We start from the raw sequence: 21468 nt of genomic DNA on the forward strand, positions 1-21468 counted from the left end.
TTCAGAGTAACCACGTGCCATTGAGGATGAGCCCCAACAGACAATGCTGGTTAGGAAAATCATACCAGGTTAATGGACTGGAGGGACAAATATTCCACCTTATTCTCCTGCATTCCTAGAGCAATCCATGATGCCTGGTGCTTTACTTGTGCTGAATATATGACAAAGTGCTCAGAGCTGCTTGTATAGAGCAGGCACCTGGACCCACATGCCCACCCACTGGCACAGAGGAACCCAGAGGTGCCTGACATGGCAATAACCCCAAGAGGTTTTATCCCTGATCCCAAAGACTGTCCTCACCCCCTCAGCACATGAACCAGCACAGCCATTTACCAAACACCAGTACAGGTGGCTCCATCTCCATGTGCAGGCACATTCACCACGAAGCCGGTACCAGTACATGGCCTTGGGAGCTCAAAACAGGGCTGAGGCTCCAACTCAACAGCTAGGAACAGTTAAACATACTCAGAGGTATTTCAGTAGCTTCCTAGTATCAAACAGCCCAAGTTAAATAGCAGCAGCATTTTATCCTGCATGTATAATATACTAAAACTAATTAGGATTCCTTAGCTATCACTGAGTATACAAGAAGTTAATTTAATTCATTCAATTGAATTTATTTGGGATACAGAAAAACCAACAAGCAACCCCACCAAACCAGGAGAGCAGAACATTACCCAAAACAATGCATTTCATCTGTCTGCTGTGCTTAACAGGATTCAGCTTGGTCGCAGCAACTGCACAGAACTGCTAAATCAGCCCTTTTTCCAGACTTATCATTACAGAATTAGAGAGTCAGTCCCAACACTGACAAAAGGGAAGGAAAAAAGTGGGTTTTCCTAAGGGGAGGATGAGGAATCTCCTTTCTGAGAGCACAAATAGAGTGGCAGGTATCAGTGCTCTTGTTTCAAACTGCCAGGAAGGGCAACCTTCCCATTGTGCAGAACCACAGAGCCTGCTCACAACAGTCACTAATTATGCAAACCCGGCTGAGAAGCTGCAGCGGCAAAGCCAGCGCCACATTTCCTGCTTTGTGCATTAAGCAAAGTGCAGAATTTCATTAATTTCACAAAATAAACCCATAATGAAGTGCTGCTGTTAGAGAGGAATTTCCATCTCCTTCCCTAACTCATCATCACAGGCACAGGAGAGCCGCCCGCGCCTGCCAGACGGCATCAGTCAGGTGTACTAACAGTTTACTCCCAGCTCTGCTCTCCCCAGTAACATGTAAGCGTTACTTCCTTCTCATTTCACTTCCAGAGGTTTTTCTTCTGCTCTAAAGAACCTGGGTTTTCCTACATCTCTGCTGACAGCTGTGAGGATGGACATGCTTTGGGAAGTGCGGTACCCAAAGCTGGTGCGGCAAGCACCCAGCGAGCTCATGACAAACCCGGGTGGGATGTGGGAAAGGCACTTGTCCCCCACAAACCCTTATGTTAAGGTGTTCCAACCCCAACTCAGCAAAACCCAAGAGCAACCCCGCGTGCCAGGAGTGGAGCAACAAACTTCTAATAACAGCATTCCCCAACAGCACCATAATATTTTCTACTCTGTGATCACAAGGGCAGCAGGCAATTAGTCAGAGTTAAATACTCCCACTGCTCTGCAGAGATCCCCGAGCCGATGCGGGCGCGAGGAGGCTCCAGCTCTAAGTGCTCCGGCGGCCTCTGCCTTCAGGAAACCGCGCTTAAGAGAAACACATTGGAATTAACTCCAGCCTAATGGAAAGCATTAAACAAAACACACTGAGTAACTTTACAGTCCTCAGGAAACTAGCGAGCACTGCTGCTCGCCAGAGCTTTGCCATCTTGCTGGCACGCTGCAGAGGGGACCTGGACACTTCCTCACCATGACTACAGTGATGGCAACAGCCAGTCCCACGAGTTCAGAACACATTATGGTACTCCAGTAAGTAAGGGATGAACTGGTAATGTAGGGGAATGTTACAATACACCACACCGTGCAGGGCAGCCTTAAAACAAACAGGTGCGTTTTCAGACACAGGTGATTCTAAAAGGCACTTTAAAGCATCTAAAAAACCCAAACTGAAGTAGCAGTAGGTCACACTGCTTGGTCCCTACCTGGAGTGGTACTGTGATGAACAAACATGTCACTAGCTGCCTGTGACGCTGAGCTGCTGGGGCTGAGGTGGCATTGGGGTAGCAAGTGACAGACAACGCATCGCCTGCACCCACTCTCTGCTGGTGTGGGTGAATGCTTCCCAAACCCGTCCAGCCCCTCAGGCAATTCCCCAAACCTTCAACATCTTTTCTGTGCTTTTAGAGAAAAGGCAGGAAATAGCTCGAAGTCAAGGAGAAGAGGAGAATGTCACCATTGTGCCAGCAAAGCAAAATTGTGAGAGCACATCAGAGATGTTCTGCGAGGACGCGACTCAAGGTGCCCAGCGCAGCATCGTCACGGAATCCCTTCCCATGTAACTAATGCTCCATGCAGTTCTGTAGTTGCATTTATTTGCATAGTACCAAGCAATAGCTAAGCCTAAAAATATGTAGTAGGTTGATGCTGGATGTCAGACTGGAATTGGGGCATTGCTGCCTCGCCCCTCCAGAACAGCCTCAGCACACGAAGCAATTACAACTTGGCTTTCCTACGGTGGAAATTCTGGGCTTTGCCCAAGAGGGCCTGTAAATACAGAACCTGTCAGAAACAAAAGCCCTAGGTAGCATTTTCCATTTCCGATGTTTAACTTTTTCTTCTTCCTCGTCCCGTGTCATTAAGTGTTTACCAGGATGATTAACGACTGCGGCTGCCAACTCCATTAATGAAAGGCAGCTCTGCTCAAAGCTGCAACCCTGCACCTGGCAAGCACTGTACGGAAACAAGGTTACCCCAGCACCCTTGAGTCCCGGCACCCACTGCTGCTCCCAGATAACCCGGTCACTTCCCAGCAGACCCAGGATGCATTTCCTGCATCCAAACCAGATCCACATTCACAAGCACTAAAGCGGTCAGAGCAAAGAGCAAGCACCACCCAAGAGCACCACAGAATTTCCTGGTAATGAACTGATTTCTCCTAACATGAGGAATTGTATGAAAACCCTCTGTGTGTCCTCCCCCCAAAGCAAGAAGAATAAGCACACATTCTCTTCACAGGCACCTCAGAAAATGTACATCTGTAATTAAATTGCTTGGCTAAACTTACGATTTTCTATCTCATGCAAAAAAACAACCCTGAATTAGAAGGAGCGCTTCCTTCTCTAGGAACTATAAAACTACTATAAACTTGATTTAAGACGAGATGACAGCTTGTTCTATCAAACATATCAGTTAAAACCACACAAGCTGAGGGAAACCAAACACCTTGATAACGTGTTCTAAGCATCTGGAAATGCTCCATTTCTCTCGCTGCTCGCTGCATTATTTTACTAAGTGTAAAGTCAACCACCACCCACCCGGCTCTCCGAGGACACTTTCTCCATCCCAATTACCTGATCCACAGCAGCACAGATCCATGATGTAGATGGAAGTGCTCAGAAATAAGTTATTTGCTGCATTCCATGGCGATGCCCTGGTAAAGGAAGGAACAAGCCCTGCAAGACGGGACACTCGGGTTTGTCCGAAGGCTTGAGGACACCAGTGTCACAGGCACTCAGATCCATAAGTTACTCCATGTGTTTTTTTTCTTTCCCCTCTTTCACTAAACCTCCCCAGTGATGTCTCACAAGCAGTGCCGGTGGGTTTGCATTAACACAAAGATTCTGGAAGCACTGCTGTACAAAATACATCTTTTTCTTCTTCCAGCTCGTGCCTTCACCAGCACAGCCTGAACACCTGTGTACTCAGCTGAAAAAACAGATTCCCTTCTGAATGACTCTGAAATGTAGTCCAACATTATTATTCAATTATACCCTAAGAAAAATCCCAGTTTTGTAACAGGGAACAGAATTAAACTTTCAGGTTGGGGGTGGGGAGGGAAATAAATCTGTAAGCTAAGCTCCCTCCTCCCCCGTAATTAACACGGATTTGCCAAGATTTCATCCAGACACAAGATTCTGCCTTTTTCTTTTTCCTCTGCGAGCTCACAAAGCCAAAACTCTGGTCACACGAACGGCTCTTCTTTCTAAATAATGCAACTGTGACCCACACCTAACACGCTGGCAGAGGCAGTGCCATAGACAACCCAGGTACAGACCCAGCTCCTTGTCCCCATGGCGGGGCAGTGACAGGCCCTGGACAGACACCAATGGCTGTGATAAACCTGACACCCAGGAGGACAGAAGGGGGCTGGTCTTGGATTTTAACACACCAGTGGTGATCTGGGGTTATTAGCAAACAACCCAGCTAGAGTTAAGGTAGGAGACAAGCTGACCCCAGCAGTGCCACTCAGTTCACTTTTTGCCTCTGGAATGCCAGCCCCTCCTGCAGAAGGCAGGCTCCCAGACCTTCCCCCGGCCTGATGCGCCTCCCGAGCTCCTACACTTTCCCGTCTGCATTATGCTTATGAATAATGAAGGTTTCCAGCTACATGATGAACTTCCTTTGCCACATTCCACACTCTGGGAGGCTGCACGCCCCAAACACTGCTCAGAAAGAGAAGCTGAAAGCCTGTGTGTACAAACCCAAACACAATGCTCTAAACCAGGACAACAGAAATACTACAGAAATGTGACTAAAACCCAACAAGCCGTTTCCAATAACAAGGAGCAGCATCACTCTGCCAAACCTCTGCAGGGAGCTTTCTTCCTCAGCTGTCTTTGTCAAAACATCATTTTGTGGAGCCGCTGGAATCGCTCTTACTCCATGCTCTGTTCCCATTAGTATAAACGGCATCACGGAATAAATTGCAACCCACATTTTCTACAATTTGCATTTCAATTCGAATGACCCAAGACAAAAACCATCTACACAAAAGAGTCAACGCCAGCAACTCCCCCAAAGACCCAATGAATCCTGTCACAGGACTTGGTATGATAAAAATAGATACTCGACTTCAACTCACAGAGAGAAAAAGGGGGGTGTGTGAAAGGATTCCAGCTTTAGCAAACACCCATATGAAGCGATGCATGTTTGATCTGCACTCAGCAAACACACACATGAACGGATCCATACCTGACTCTGTGCTCTATCTTGGCAATGGTGGTCAGTAAACTCAGTTTTTGTTAACATGTTTAGATGTCACAAACGCTCCATCAGAGGCACCAGAACAGTTGGTCTGCAACAGGCACACACTACATGGAGTTTTACAGGAATTCCTCAAAGATGATGGCTTCTGTTATTAAGTGATTCCCCACAGTGCTACTGAAAACTACAGCTACAGTGTGGGCACTGCTGTGTAACTTCCAGCCCTGCTGCCCAGCAGGAACAAGGGCAGGCATCACAGAGCTAGCTGGATTGTAGTTCAGCTCTGCATCAGCCCACCACACACCTTTGGTTTAGTTTCAGTGAACCTATCCATGGTGCATTAACAGGAGATGTGCAAACTGCCAGTCAGGGTAATGGGGTTCCTGTATGCAACACCCAATTCCACATGGCCCCTGTCCCTAACCAGGTTTCTCAGACAGGAGTCAGCTGGTTATCTCCCAGAATAGAGCACGTTTGCCAGCTTTTCGCTCACAAGTCTTTAGGCATAGTAATATAACACCTTGTTTAACACACTACCAAAACACCTATCTAATTTGACACAGTTTTGAGTCACAGCAGTAAGATACAAGATTTGACTCTGAGACAAGTGACATACACACACACGAGCACTAGACTCCTACTATACTAGTAGTCAACTTCCACATTTGCCTCCAAGTTGGTTTAAAGCTCACTTGCAACATGTACTAGGGCTTTGTTATTTGCACAACAGGTTCCAGAGCCAGGGAATTCATATTCTGTTACTGACGCGGCACGCTCCAGAACCAATCCCTAAGCATCAAGCAAGCTGGTAGGTTCAAGGATAAAGAAGAGATTTAACTACCTCGTTAGTGTTCCAGCGGTGCCTCTCCTTCGGTAAACTTGAACATTTTGGGAGACATTCAAGCAGCTTCTTCGGTAAAAAGATTTTTACATGACTGCCATTGCTGTTCCCATGATCATCTGGAAAGAAGAGGAGAGACGTGATGTGCACACAGCAGAAAAGGTGGTTCCCATAGGAGACCTGCATGCAACAAGCCCTATAAACCCACCGGTTCCCTTGTCAGAGAGCAGGGAACTGGTCACTGCATACAGGAATACGGCTTTCTGTTGAAATAACACCTTTATTTCAGAAACAGAAGTACAGTTTAATTCCTTGTGATTGTCAAGTTGGAGCTGAGCCCTCAGATCTGTACACGAGGAGCCTGTGTGTGTGCTTACCTCTGCCTATTTTAGCTTATTCTTTCCCTCTCTGACAAACTCTACAGGCAATAGGGACACAATGTTAGGGAAGCAGCGCCCACAGCAGCAGGACCCGCCAGGGAAGGCATACATGAACTTCACACTCGACAGGATTTGCAAGTAAATAAGCACAGAGCCCCAGCACCTGCTATAATTTTGTCAAGCTGCAGCAGAAATGCAACTCAAGGCCTGTTAGTTCATTTATTACTAAAATGCACTGTACCGCATTACAAACTGGTTACTTTTCTTTCCATGGACCACTCCAAGTGAATGGAGCTCCTCAATGTGAAAATGAGGTAGAGGGATAGAAACCTCCCGACCTCCCCGTACCCCAGGGGTCAAAAGCAGAAATACTGAAGAACACAAAACTATTCCTTGTTTTGCTGCTAAAGATGCAGAAACTGCATCAGCTCCTCTTAACATCCAAAAAGGCGACCCAAAAAGCCCTGCAGTCCAGTAACAGCCCCAGAAGCCTTAACCTGATTGTGTCTTTCCATCACCCCTCTGCCACCACCTGAGGAATCAGAGCATCCACACATACGGTGCATGTTTACAGACCAAACTGGTCCCTACAGAACAGGGAACTGGAGCAGCAGGGTAAGACACCAGGGATCTGCTCATTCTCCTTCCCAAACCATCTCTGCCTCCCAGCACCGTCCTCACACCTCACGAGATACACCAGGCAACGGTACATGAGAAGTCCCCTTACTCACTGGCATTTTACCCTACAGAACTGAGGTATAGTTATCTCCTATTTGGAAGTGCACAGCAACAGGATATTAACTTTTTCTTCTTACACATCTCATCATTTCATGTCATTAAACAGATGCTGGTGTCATAATAAACCTCCTCTGCATTTACCCACGACACAGACACTACCCGTGACCTGCAGCAACCCCAGGCCCAGTCCCACACCACCGAGGCAAGGAGGGAGCAGTTCAGCAGCAGCGAGACAGCCTCGTATTTCTAAAGCCTGATTATACTCTTGGATGTGTCAAGTTCAACAATATACATGCTGTTAAATCAACTACTCGTGCAAGCACAGCAGATGAGTTTACAAGAAAAGCAGCGATGTGTATGATAAACGTGAGCTGCTCTGTAATTTATGAGTCCTGGGTGCTCCCTGAGTTATTGGGAACTTTCCTGTGCGACTGCATTAGACTCAATCAACAAACTCCATTCTTCTGTCTATGCCAGCACTGATCTTCACTGACCTGATCAAGAAACTGGGAAAAAGGGTCTCTCCATTAATTGTCGCTCCAGCACTTCCAGCTTGACACTGACCATCTCAGACAGGGCATTTTAGTCACATCTTTTTTACCAGTCAATGTTCTGGATGCATGACCATCACCTTTGTACTTAATCTCAGACTGGTTTGGGTTGAAAGGACCTTAAAGCTCATCCAGTTCCAACCCCTGCCACGGGCAGGGACCCCTTCCACTGGAGCAGCTTGCTCCAAGCTCCTGTGTCCAACCTGGCCTTGAACACTGCCAGGGATGGGGCAGCCACAGCTTCTCTGGGCACCCTGGGCCAGCGCCTCAGGACCCTCACAGGGAAGAGCTTCTGCCTAAGAGCTCATCTCAGTCTCCACTCAGGCAGGTTCAAGACAGTCCCGTTGGCCTGTCCCTACAGGCCCTTGTCCCAAGCCCATCTCCGGGTTTTCTGCAGCCTCTTCAGGCACTGGAGCTGCTCTCAGGTCTCCCCTTCAGGAGCCTTCTCTTCTCCAGGCTGACCCAGCCCAGCTCTCTCAGCCTGGCTCCAGAGCAGAGCTGCTCCAGCCCTTGCAGCAGCTCCGTGGCCTCCTCTCGACCTTCTCCAACAGCTCCACATCCCTCTTGTGTTGTTGCCCCCAGACTTCCCACCACCCTGGCCGCTCACAGCTTCACTAACACCTACACTGCAACACTTGGGATTATCCACAAAGACCCAAACTTGCTTGAGGCAAAGAATGGTGCTGGACAAAGCACCACCACGACAGCAGTCCCCAGCCATTCCCACCTCTATGTGCAGATCCACCACCTGATTTAGGTGGTACCTACTTCATATTCCCCATGTTAATTTTATTCCACTTTCATTTCTCATTCAAAATATTGCACTGCACTACATTCAATTCATTAAGGCAGCAAAGTATTTTACAGCACACATTATTGCTTTTATCAGCCAAACTACATCCCCAGTTACATCTCATCAGCTTATTTTCCATGGGCACATTTTAATTGACATTAATTGTATTACTTCCCTTACCTCCGTATCAGTCAAGTCCTCTATCACTCATTCCATTATTGTGCAAGGCTGGCAGACCTCTAATTATTCAGCTCATTTTATTAACTTTCTTCCACTGTCATCAATTATCAGTATTATTAATCCAGAAAGCGCCTATGGATAATAGATCCCTTAAAAATGTTTTGGTGCAAGTTGTCAGAACTTGCTGACTCCAAACCTTCCAACTCTTGTTGTCGGCATCTTGGACCTGTGTGCTATTATAGCCATGGAAGGTCATCTTCCTCAGCCTGTAACGTGACTACATCTCACATTTCCTTCCCTCTCCTGCATTCAGCAATGACATTTCTTCATTCCAAAAAATCCCCAACGTGGAAAACAACAACTGCCTCGGATCTGATGGGCTTTTCATTACAGCATCCTCCAGCCTTGTAGTCAGAATGACACAAAGTCATGTTATGGGAAGTGAATCCTGAATTCAGTGACCTCTAAAACGGGTTTGACCTTGGAAAAGGACAAAGTTGGCCAACCAGCTATGGCGGATAAGAACAAGCAAGCACCTGGTCCCAAGTGACACATATGCATTTGCTATAAATCACGCTTCTCCACCTGTCAGAACCATTCCTGATCTGCTCCCAGATGGAGGAAGGTCTACGGAGGTGAAGTGGAAACTGTGCACAGAGGAGGAGAAGGATTGCTCTCCCGGCTGCACTGAGGCTACCAGCAGACTGTGGTCACCCCACCACTCAGCTCCCCTTGTAAAGCATTCCCCATCAGCACATCCCCAAGCACCGGATCTGCCATCCCCACCATGGGCTGGCTACCAAGAGTTCACCGTCCTCCAGAAGAGCCATGTTCCTCACTTGTAACATCACAACCCTTCCAATTAAACCACCTTTAGGGAGGTAGAGCAAAAAAGCAGTAGTTGTCCTGTGGCTTCAATCCAGCCTGTTCTAGTCACCCCAACATACCCATTCACCTACCAAAGCATCTCGGGATGAAGCCAGACGAGAGACACTGCTCAGCACCCACACCCAACTTGGAGCAGCCAGCACACTCCGGCCCAATACTTTACATTTATTTAGAACTAAAACTTCCTCTGTAGTTAAGTACCTACAACACCACAAAACTTACTTATGTTAGTGTGCAAGGGCCAGGTTTGCACCTGAGCGAGCTTCCCTGGATTAGCTTTGCCATGAGTGACCTGTCCAGCATCAGCACGAAGTGCTTGTGCGAGCAGAGCGGCACTCACATGGGAGAATCAGTAAAGCTGCATTGACATGGGGTGGGTGTTTCAAACACACTTCCCAAGGCACACACAGCCTGCTCTAGAAACTACAACGCAGAAACTACATGCTAAAATACAGTAGCCTGCCATGTATCTTGTCAGAAATTCAGTATTTAAGCCCCAAATTTAAGCCCCATTGGCAATCTTCAAGATTACTTACTAGCAAACCAGACACTCATGTGAAATTAAGAAAGTACAACTATTATGAAGTTCATGGAAAGTTCCATATTAATTATACCACATAAACCCTTTGTGATTTTATGGGTCTCTTCATGCTCCCTGCACTTTATCCTCCCAAGGGATGCAGCACGGGCCATAAAGCTTTAAAGCACACAACAGCAAATCACACAGCAAGTCTGTGCTCGACCCCCCTCTCCAAACAATCCCTCCCCCTTCCTTCTTCAGTTGGTTCTTAAATCTTCTGTGATCCAGGAGGTGAATCCGGATCTGTGGACCATTTAACTAGCACACTTTATCAATATAACATATAATTGGAGAATTGGCTGAACGGGTGTTGATCAGCTGCTGATTTGTGCACAGTTCTACACTGGAAATAAAGAATAAGCCTATAAAATCACAAACACAAGTTTTATAAGTCCATTATGATGAAGTAATGACTTAGGGCTGGCTACCTTCCCCACCACCTCACAAGAGAGGCAAATGGTGTTTAAACATTACAAAGAGGCTCTTTTGTACAAAACGCTCACTATTGCCAGCAATTCATTTGGTTTAGACCTGCCATTGACTCCCTCACCCCTTGGTCTTCAATGGAATTCCATCAAATTCAACCACAGTGAAGCTAAGGAGAAACAAAACGTTGTGAGTGAGTGAGGCCCAGCAAAAAAACAACTTCTCCAACCACAATGAAGCTGAGGAGGGGTGGGTATTACTAGCTGTGCCCAGTAAAAATTAACCACTCCTTATACTGCTTTCCAACCTGCACATGTTCTCAACACCACAACACATTTACCAGAAGTCCCAAAGTACTGGCTGAGGCTGGTGAAATTTACTCTGAGCCTCCACACAGGCAGCCACCAGCCACAGAAAATATTACTTATTCTTGGCATTTTTTTATGCTGTGGACAGTTTGAGTTTGGAAACCCACCAGAGACCTGCCAGGAAAGACCCCAAACCCTTTGAACCCAAGATGTCATAGGAGCAGAGGAAGGATGCAGGATGCCGGGCTCTCCATTCCTGGTGACAACACGAGTTTGCTCTTGCCCACCCAATGTCATAGCTCAGCATGAAGCTGCACCTTCAGTGCTGCCCCAGGAAGAGGACATGTGCTGCACCCCAAAACCTGGGGCTAAGACAGACACCAGCACTTACCTTCCCAAACCCATGGGGTTTCACACACACAGCAGAGCTGATGAGGTGCAGGTGGGTGAAAACAGGACACGAATGAGGGATAAAAACCAAAAAGCCAAACCTCAGCAAGGTGTGGAAGAGAGGCAGGAAACCCCGCAGCTGCAGGAAGCTGCTGGAAGTGTTGGCTTTAATTAACCAGCACAGAACTCCACAATGTGCTGTATCCCCTTCATCTCGCACCCTGGAAAGATTTGGGTTTGTTGTGGGCTTTATATCCCTGCAGATATATTTGGTTTACTGAAGCAGACAGAAGGGACACTGGGAAAGGAAGGTCACATTCCAGCTGCCTCCTTCTGAAGGCTGCCTGGACAGAGAGGTAGGAGAGCTGCTTCCCCTTCCTCTGACAACATACACCTTTGCAAGTGGGTCTCAAAGACTTCCTGTTTGAGAAGAGCCCTTTAAAAACATACGAAACATAAAATTAGCACCAACTCCTTAAAGATTAAATTGTAAAAGCATTTGTTTTAACCTGTACATAATCCTCTCGCTGTTTCCTGACCCAGGAAATGAAGTCCAAGTTACAACAGCTGTAGGAGCCCTTCTACAGAGGTAGCTTTAAAACCGCACGGAAAGAACCTAAAAACCCTTTGAGCCAAAGCTTTCGGGGACATCATTAATGAGATGTGGAATCGGATGTAAAAATGGAGTTTTAAACAAGCCCCATGCCTTACATCAGGAATCTCATGTGTAAAACGGTTCCAAAACCACCAATACTCAAACTGACCTCACACACACAATTCCTTGCTGTTTGGAAGAAGTGACTGAAGTCCACTCTCTGACACTGCCCAGCCCTCCAAGAGAAACCAGACCCTTCACTGGTAGGGGTTCACTGCCACCTCTGACAACGCAAGTGCTGGAACTGAGCAGATTTTGTGGCCAGCAATGGCCGGAGTGAGCTCCAGCCCGGCCTCCTCCCGACAGCCCAGCGTGGGACAGCAGTGGCAAGCGCGGCAGAACCCATCCGTCACGCTCCCAACAAGCTCAGGTTTGTCCAAGTAATAAAACGTTATGCAACACTTCCGCAGAGGGAAGTAAATATTTGCTGTTTAACAACCAAATGGGGACTGTTTTGTTTTCAAGCGGCACATTGCCCAAACAGGCTCTCAGCATTCACTAACATTTGAAGCTGGAACCAGTGCCTCGGTCAGCCTCCACAACAAACCCCGAGCAGCCGCCAAAACCCCTTGGCTCTGGTGGAGACATTCCACCTCCTGCAGACCCGGCCTGAATCAGCAGAGACTCTACAACTGCGTGTAACTGAGCCTGGTATGGTGTGAACATGAGGGCATCACGGGTGCCGGTCCATGAGAACATGCAGAAGTAAAACCTCAGAATCCCAGCCTGGTTTGGGCTGGAAGGGACCTTAAAGCTTATCCAGCTCCAACCCCTACCACGGCAGGGACACCTTCCCCTAGAGCAGCTTGCTCCAAGCCCCTGTGTCCAACCTGGCCTTGAACACTGCCAGGGATGGGGCAGCAACAGCTTCTCTGGGCAACCTGAAGCACAAAGGTTGTCTTTGCACACTGTTTCCAGTTTGAGCTTTTAAAACACTTTACGTTTGCAATGGGAAGGAGACCCCCAACCCACTGAGTCCAGGGCGCTACAGCTGCTGAGCCGGCACCTCGAGGGCCACCCTCATGCTTCACTTTAGGTGCTCACAGAAGCTACAAGACCCCAAACCCTCTGCCAAGGACAGCCAGGGCCTCTTGGCCACCGCACCCAATGGGATCAGAGAGGAAACTCACCCCATTCCAGAGACGCAGAGGCCTTTACTGTAGCAAAGGCACTGATGAGACCCTCAACCACCTCGGCCGCAGCTCAAGAGGGAGCCCCCAACACCAAGTAGGCCAGCAGAGCTGTTCATGAAGCTTGCTCCCATCAAAGCCACACGGGTGGATGAGGCAGATGCTCCCCAAGAACAGCCATGCTGCTCCACACCATGTACCTCCCACTGCCAGTTACACTTGGCTTGTAAATATGAAAGCAACCAAGACCTAAAGCAGCCTGTGCTCTCTCCTCAGTAGCCGTGCCACTGCTGAAACTCCTGTCCTGAATCACACTTTAGAATGATTCCGAATTCAGGTTCTGACAGGAGGAGTTTAAGTTCAAGGAATGAATGGTTTGTATCTCACCTCCTTGAGAGCAGACCACAGAACTAGGTCAGCACAGGAGCTGCTCCGGGAGCTTACTACGGGAACCCCACCGGCCTGGCCTGAACACCAGCATTTCCCACCGCTGCCCAGCCAAGAGCAACCAGCAGCCCACTACAACCAGTCTGGGCCCACCAAAGCCAGTTGCGAACATGACAAATATTGCATCAAGTAATGAGCAGAAAGGACAAATCACATTTGTCGCCAAGGAGCACTGACCTGCGTGGCTCTGTACAGCTCTACCAAGGAAAAATGTCACCGTACGTGGGCACAAGGAGCCCAAATTGAGAATCGAGCCCGAGTGTCCTTCGATGGCAGCACTTTTGTCCATGAAAGAACTGGAACACCACGGTTTGAGCTGTGAAGTCCACACAGACACTGACTCCCTCCTCCCTCCCTTTGCCAAGCAGCGGCTTCGCAGCACCTCGGTGCACTTCATCATCTACTTCAGCTCAAATGAGAAGAGAATGAAGCCGGCATTTTCCAGACCACAGGAAAGATGGAACTAATGAATTTGGAAGCATGAAAGAGGTTCATAAAACATGAGGCTGACAACGCTCATCGTCACTATCACTACTTAGAATGTCCATTTCCGTAGTGCTCAGCCTCCGTCGTGCTGGACAAGGTGCAACCCTGCAGCCAGAGCCTCCGCTGCTGCTCAAACAGGAGATGAACCAAAATCCTGATGTTCCCAAAGCACTGGGAGCAAATGCCCAGTGGAGGAGATGGGATGAGTACACCGTGTCCTGGGAAGGAGCTTCCCGGTAAAGAGGAATTACATTTGCTATGGAACCTGTGCGATGAGCGCAGCTCCCCGGGGCACCTAACGGTGCTGGATACATTCATAAGGCACTCCCGAGTTACCAACCTCGGTTAGGCAGCCGGTGGGCTGCAGGATGCAAACCGTGACCTTCCTCCCACCTCCTGCTCCATAAGATGGAGGCCCCGACACCGGGCACAGCTTGTGGACCGAGCAGCCCCGGACCCTCATTCACACCGATACCGGCGTGATGCCCGTCAAACAGGGCGATGCCAATGAACCGGGGCAGCCGCACCGGCGGGCCCGAAGCGCGTCCCACAGCCAGCCCGGGCACACTCCGGTCACCCCCCACGAAGCACCGCGAACAGCAGCGGGAGCCGCCCGCGCCCGTCCCGGGATGCCGCCGGGAGGGAGGGGGGGCCGCGGGCGGAGCAGCGCTTCCCCCTTGCGGACACGCCGCGCCCCGGCTCCCGCCGCGCCGGTAACTTTCGCCCGGAGTTAGGCACCCGGGACCCCTCCCGTCCCCGTCCCCTTTACCCCCCACCCATGGCCGCACCGGGCCGGGTCGCCCCCCGCCGCCGCCGCCGCTCACCTCCGGGCCGCCGCTCTCCGGGTGGCGCCGCTCCGCCCGCCCCGGCAGCGCCCACCCCCGGCCCGCCTCGTGCCCGGCGGCGCGGAGGCCCCGGTGCGGGGCCGCGGACGAGGCCGCCCCGCTCGTGACGGGCGCGCGCCCGCGAGGCACGTGCGCCGCCGCCGCGGGGGGAGGGGAAGACAAGGAACGGGGGGGGGGGGCCGGCGGGGGCGGCGCGAGAAGGCCCGGCCCGGCGCGGCGTGACCCCGGGCGGCGGCGGCGGGCCCAGCCCCGTCCGCGGCGAGCGGCGGCCCCGAGCCCCGCGCCGCGCCCTGCGCCGCCCCGCGCCGCCGCAGCCTCCATGTTGGCGGCGGGCGGGCACGTGCCGGCGGGCGGCGGGAGGCGTGCCCGACACCCGGCCCGGCCGCCGCGGCCCCGGCGCCACGCGGCCTGCCGCCGCACATGGCCCGCCCGCGCCTTCCCCCCCCCCCACCTCACTTCCCCTCCTCAACAGCCCCGGCCCGGCCCCGCGGGGCGCCGCCGCCACCGCTAAACTTCGCGCGGCGCAGCCCGGCCTCCGCCGCCACCGCCCCGCGGCGGGGGCAGGAGCAGGGGAGGCCCGGCGGGCAGGCCGGGCGCGTCCCGGCGGTGCGGAGCGGGACCCGGCCCCGGCCGCGCTCTCACCTTCCGGCTTGTTTTCGGCAGCCATTTCCCCTCCGCGCGCCACATCCTCCTCCGCCTCCTCGCGACCGGGACCCAGGCGCGCGCCGCCTCCTCCCGCTGCCGCCGCCGGGCCGGCCACCCCGCGCGCACGGCGCACACCCCGCGCCGCCCATTGGGGGAGCCGCCGCACTGACACCCGGGGCGGCCAATGGCGGCGGGCGGGAGGCGGGTGCTCGGAGGGGATGGGCGCGATTGACAGCGCGTCCCGCCAACCGGAGCGCGGCAGCGCTTCAGCGACACGCTCCGCAGCCACTCAGCGGCGGCGCCGGGACGAGGAGGCGGGCCGCGCGGAGCGCTGTACTGACGGCCGCGGCGGCCACTCAGGAAGCTCCGCCGAGCGACTGACGGCGACCGGGGCCAATCGCACCACGGAGGAAGCGGGACGCGCCGAATGACGCACGTCGCCGCCAGCGCCGGCAGCCAACGAGCGAGCGCCGCCCGCCGGAGTGACCGCGCGCGGGGCCAATGGGGAGGGCGAGCCGGGCGCCTCCGCCCCCTGCCCTGTCCATTGGCTGCGGGCTGCCCCGACGGGCGCACGCCCCCTCCGCGCCCTGTGACCCTAAACAAAGGCGGTGATTGGCGCGCCCCAAGGCCCGGCCGCCAATCCCCGCTTGGGCTCCGCCCCCCGACCGGCGGAGCAGCCCCGCGGCGGAGCCGGGACGGGACGAGCCTAGACCCCGCAGGGTTCCCCGGTGTTTCAGCGCTGCCCCGAAGCCGGAGCCCTCTGTGGCGGGCGGCCTGACGCGGGGGCTGAACGCGCCGCTCGAGGCTCCGTACGGGCTGGTGACCGCAATTTGAGCCGAGGTGTAAAGCCTGAGGAAGCCTCACGGGCTGTCCCGTTGTGCGGAGCGGACCCGCTCGGGTGCCTGGGTGGGGTGCGACGGCCTTCTAAAGAGTCGCCCAAGACCCAAGTGCCTCGTTCCTGTCCTGCTCCACCGGAGCCTGAAGGTCCCAGCACATCCCTTTGCACATAGAGCTCGTGTAACTGGACCACATCTAATGCCTGCGCCACGCAAATGAGGATCCAAGCAGTTGTCTCCTTTGATATGTGTGACTAAACACCAAAAAGGATATTTTCCCTCCGATCCTCATGGGAGCAGAACTTGTTAAAGATGACCTGTTTGCTAAGGACTAAGCCACTTCTGAGCCAAGACGAAAGAGGTGGAGGGTGATGGGGCTCTTCTCAGGCAGAAGAGAGGAAAATTCCTTTTCCCTGTTTTCAGTGCCTGCTAATCTCATGGAGCGTGAAAGGCACATTGGAGGAGGCTCCAGAACGACTGGCTCCCGGCGGTCACACGGCTAATCCCGTACGCTCTGTCCTATAAACACACACAGGCATTAGTGCAATTTAGACAATTGTTTGCTTCAGCTGTTCAAGCTATGATGGAAGCTCTTCCAGTTGCAAGGAGCCATCATCTTCTTGATGAGTTCCAGGGAATGTCTCTCCTTGGATATCCTTCCAAGATGCTGAGCAGACATGAAGTAACTGCATCATTGGCGCTCCTCACAGTTTGCATTATGGCAAACAAGGAATACCGGTTGAAGATGGGAATCTCTGCAGTGAGGAGATGGAAGCTGATCTCCTGATGCAAGCATCAGACAGCAACTGCTGCCACAAACATCCTTCCCTCCTTTCCAGGGAGACGAGCGCAGCCCTCACTGCGTTATTCACTTACATGCTATGGGAAGAGCCAACCAGAGGCTTTCCACATGGGCTGGACCATAAGATCACCCAGAAACACCACTAAACTCAGATCAGTTGCATGTGTACACAGTCCATCGCTGTCCTCTCCAAGCAGGTCTCACTGGCTTCCATGGCTCATGAGAGCAACGAGGTCCATGTGCTTCGGCTGATGAGTTTCTGGGGCTGTTAAATGTTCCCTCAGCCCCTACAGCCTGGGGAAGGAGGATGGGGCAGGAGCAGCTCCACTTCCAGACCAAACACAACCTCCCTTGGCTCTACAGCAGTGTGTGACCTGCTTTGTCAAGTGTCTTCAGGAGCACTGTCTGGCCTTCTAGATCCTTCTGATCCATAAAGACGATGAGAATGTGCAGGATGAGGACAAAAGCAGTGTTCTTAAGGGGCTACTGAAGTAGTGTATGAACTCTGCTCCGTGCAGCTAATGAACTGCTTCTCTTCCTCAATATAAACCTCTCTACCAGGACTAAAAAAACCCTAACAAACTGAACCTTATGCACCTGAAACCATACGTAATGTTAATGGTAGCATATAGGTGATTCTGACAATGGGATCTGTGGAATATTATGGATGCTATTGGAATATAGATTGTTCATCAAGCGTGCCAGCAAAGTCCCAAATATTTTAATTTAATTCCTTGTGCAATAAAATGATAAGAAAGAAGCCATTTGAACTGAAGGGCTACTGGTATCTTTCAAGCTTCCCAGCTCCTCACTGCTTAAAAATCAAAGGTCTGATCACTATTGAGGCAGAGAGATTCTGTGCATGGGGGGTTCAGAATGAACTGGGTCGCTCTTACCTTTTCAGGGGCACACACACAGAGCTGCCACCAGCTGATAAGCAGCAAGGAAGAAGATGTGCCAGAGTCTCTGCAATGTGAATCATGAGGAGTGATAACAGCACATTGATAAAGGTGCTGCTCTTCTGTGTCTGGGGTTCGAGGGGTTTTGTTAAGAGGTGAAATAAAAGAGTTCTTTAAAAAACAATCTCTTCATTGTCATTCCCCAGGAGCTGTGGCTCTGGTTTGGTTAAGTGGGTTAACATGCCCATTTGGCACACTTAACTTATATGCAGGAGTAAAACCGTAAGGAATATATTCAAATGCCCTGTTACGGATATTCAGCAAATTACACATCCACCGTTGCTATGGCAAGCATCAAAAAGCAAAACAGTTCAGGCAGTTTTAATAGCTGTAATGACAAGGCTGGAACCCCGTTCCTTTGAATTGGTTGCACAGTCACTCCATGATTTAGAAGCAAGGAATGCCAAGTGTTTTCACAAAAATACTCTGAAAACTGTGAGTACAGATGCTTAAAGAATCCCTCACAATGACAGAAATGAAAACGGTTTGTCCTTTCCTCTTGCCACTTACAGAATCAAGAGCTGTTTCTCCTAGGAATGAGCCCAAGACTTAAGCAAGTCAACGTGCACATAACCCCAGCATTACTGCACAACATCTCACTCCCCTTCAGAAGGGCAACTGTCAATCCCCAGGTTCACCAGAACCAGGTAAACATCCCAAAAGACACATTTCTACCAAAATGTTCTCCAGAGACATGTACTCTGTGGAATATTATGGATGTCATTTGAACATGGACTTTTCATCAAGCATGCCACCAAAGTCCCAATGTAGGTCTCTGCCAGCCACACAACTTGCCCAGAATGACATGTGGAAGCTGAAGAAGACATGACCAGGAACTAAAGGTACCAGATTATTCTCAGAACGAATGAAGCTCTATACTACCCTAGTGAGAGGCTGAACTCATTCATCTTCCATATCCCAGGCTTCAGATCCATTCTTCTCCCTGCTCCTGCTGCCCTTCCAAGCCCATTTATTTCCCTCCAAAATAGAAACACTACATTCAAATCATCTCCGGCAAAACTCTGTTGGCTGCAGGGAATTCATGCCAGACTAAGCCGAAGCGTAACTCCAGAGCTGACGCCATTTTAATGGCCCCTGGAGGAAAGATGTTTTTGCTGTGCAAAGCCTCATAAAGTTTTTGCGGGTACTGAAGCCAGTGGTCTCGACAGAAACACTGTATTTACCTGTTTAACCAGGCACATGCTTTGCTCCTCTACACTGGCACTGGCTCCAAAGGGAAGCAGATACCTGCCTTGGGGGGTTGCTGTGCTGGAGCCCCATTTACACCAGTACCACATCCAACAGCTTCAGAACTGACTTAGGAGGTGCCAAATTCCAGCACATTGCTGCAGATCTGTGTCCTCAGTCCTTTATTTCCCTATGAGGACAAGCCAGGCTGTCTTCACTTTGGTTCATGCTCTAAGCACCCTGGTGGCACTAAGAAAATAACAATTACTTTGCTCTAATATACACCCATAAACCAGTTAGAGAAGAAGAAAACTGAAATATGAGGTAAATTAAAGCTTCCGACTAAGGGGATTTACCAGTAAGTCACCACAGAATTCACATAATTTATTTCTATCATTCTGCAGCAACTTTCTCCAGTTCATTTGGATTAGCTATTAGAAATTCTGTCTCAAAAAATAAACAAAATGTCTATTGACCATTATATCAAATTCTAATTTTAGCCAGGAAAAAAAAAAAAAAAGAACAATTAGGCTGTGATTTACTCTGGTAGTCAACTTACATTAACAATATTTCCTCCTCCCCCCCATTTATGTAATTCTGTCAGAATCAAATAATATATACAGTGCACATAAATGCTGGGCTCGATTTAGTAAAGACAATTTCCTACAGTATATTCAGGACATTTCTTTTTGCTTTCTGGTATAAGAAGACAATCCAGTTATTCAGTTTAAAGAGGTAACGTGATTGTCATGCATGGTAGCTCCACTTATAATTTCAGTGCAGTCTCCAGTATGGTACATGGAAGGGCTGTTTTTTATCTATCTTTTTTAAGCTGTATCACCTGGCTCCTGCTCTCTGGGAATGCTTCCCCCCCCACATCCTGACCTCTCTGCCCAGAAACACTGCTCCACAACAGGGACAGCACCAGCTCATTGAATGCCACCAACAGCGCACACAGAAATGCACACAGTGACCAAGAGCACTCCAGGAAAATGCCTTTGTCTGGGATTCCAATTTCCCCCTCAGCACGTAGGAGCCAGAGCAATCTCCAGGTTAGTTTGACATCAGATCTCCAGCGAGAGCTGAAGCAAATAGTAACAGAAAAGTACATTGAAGTCTCAGATCCCTAAAGGTATGCGTCTAAATTTCCGTTCCTACTTTTAAACAAGTATCTTTTCCAGGGTACTTAACTCCTCTGAAATTGGACTGCTGTCTATATTAACTGAATAAATACGGATCTAGGAGCCTGATTTTAGTCACCAAGGTATGAAAATGTCACCCTCAGGCACTGGAAACAGAAGAATGAGTAATGGAAGACAATGAATGGATGCTGTTAGCAGTGGCAGGAGGTGTTCAAAGCCATGTAGATTCAGGAATTGGAAGCCAGAGGCAAACTGAAGTGAGTCAACCTGCTCCAGAGGAAGTGCTGATGCAGCCCAACAGCCTGTCCTGGAGTTCCCAAACCAAGTTCTAGTTCACACATTCCTGTGATCTATTTTGTGTCCAGCAAATGAAGCACCACTGACAAACAAGAGCACTCGTGCTTCCGAAGAGTATCACTGTGAAAAGCAGTTTCCAGTCTGTAAAGGGCTCCACCATGCTACACATTCACGAGAAGGAACTTTTTCATCACTATTTAAGAATAGATAAAACCAATGGAAGTGTAATCCCAGTATCAACAGCTAGACTCACGTTTTGCTTGCAGGAGCGCCATGGCAATGCTGCTACTCCAGTTCTCTCCTGGGTTTCAGCCCAGTGCCTTATTACACAAACCCTTTTCTTCCTTGTCATCAAGGATACACAGCAGTCCTTATGAACAAAACGGATTGGTTTAATATCTTCTCGGTAGTCTTAGCTACACAGCTGGGTTTTCTTTCTAGATTTGCCTAAACCTTGTCCAACCATGAAAACTACTCTTTCCCATATGACCCAGGAGAACTGCACAAACAGCACATTCAGCAAACACACAGGAACAGCGAAACCATCCTTACATGGTTTCATTTGTGAGTTCTTGACTTTCTCCTCAACTTCTTTCCCTTAAGGCCAGGAACAATAATACCTTTTTTCCCCTCAAGTGGAGTAAATCAGTTCCTACATTTTCAGCAGCAGAGTGAAAATTTAGACGTAAAGGAGTAAAGACCATGAAAGAGGCCTATTATTCAACAACACAATCTGCAGCTGCTAAGACAGGCATAACAATTATTTACAATACCCACAGTTTGAAATGTGAAGTATTTCAGCCTGGGACAGGACAAAGGTAAAACCAGGCAGGTAATCCTGTCAGAACTGCAGAACAGGGGCAAGGACAGACCATCCCT

At 50.2% G+C, this 21468-nt stretch overlaps 1 protein-coding gene across 11 annotated transcripts in view; it reads right to left on the minus strand.

Moving 5' to 3' along the window:
* Positions 1–21468, minus strand: part of CAMTA1 (calmodulin binding transcription activator 1) — a 288512-nt gene that overhangs the window by 208071 nt on the left and 58973 nt on the right. For 8 of the 11 annotated variants that reach the window (XM_062614466.1, XM_062614457.1, XM_062614467.1 and 5 more), the window contains exon 3: positions 5924–6042. In XM_062614466.1, the coding sequence (XP_062470450.1) occupies positions 5924–6042 (119 nt within the window). Of the gene's footprint in view, positions 1–5923; positions 6043–15362; positions 15524–21468 lie in introns of those variants that run through there. The other 3 variants (XM_062614461.1, XM_062614458.1, XM_062614460.1) reach the window with 2 other exon arrangements.

The sequence above is a fragment of the Pezoporus occidentalis genome, unplaced genomic scaffold (genome assembly GCF_034315485.1).
Source record: "Pezoporus occidentalis ecotype Australia unplaced genomic scaffold, CSIRO_AGI_Poc_V1 ctg176, whole genome shotgun sequence".
Taxonomy (NCBI): domain Eukaryota; kingdom Metazoa; phylum Chordata; class Aves; order Psittaciformes; family Psittacidae; genus Pezoporus; species Pezoporus occidentalis.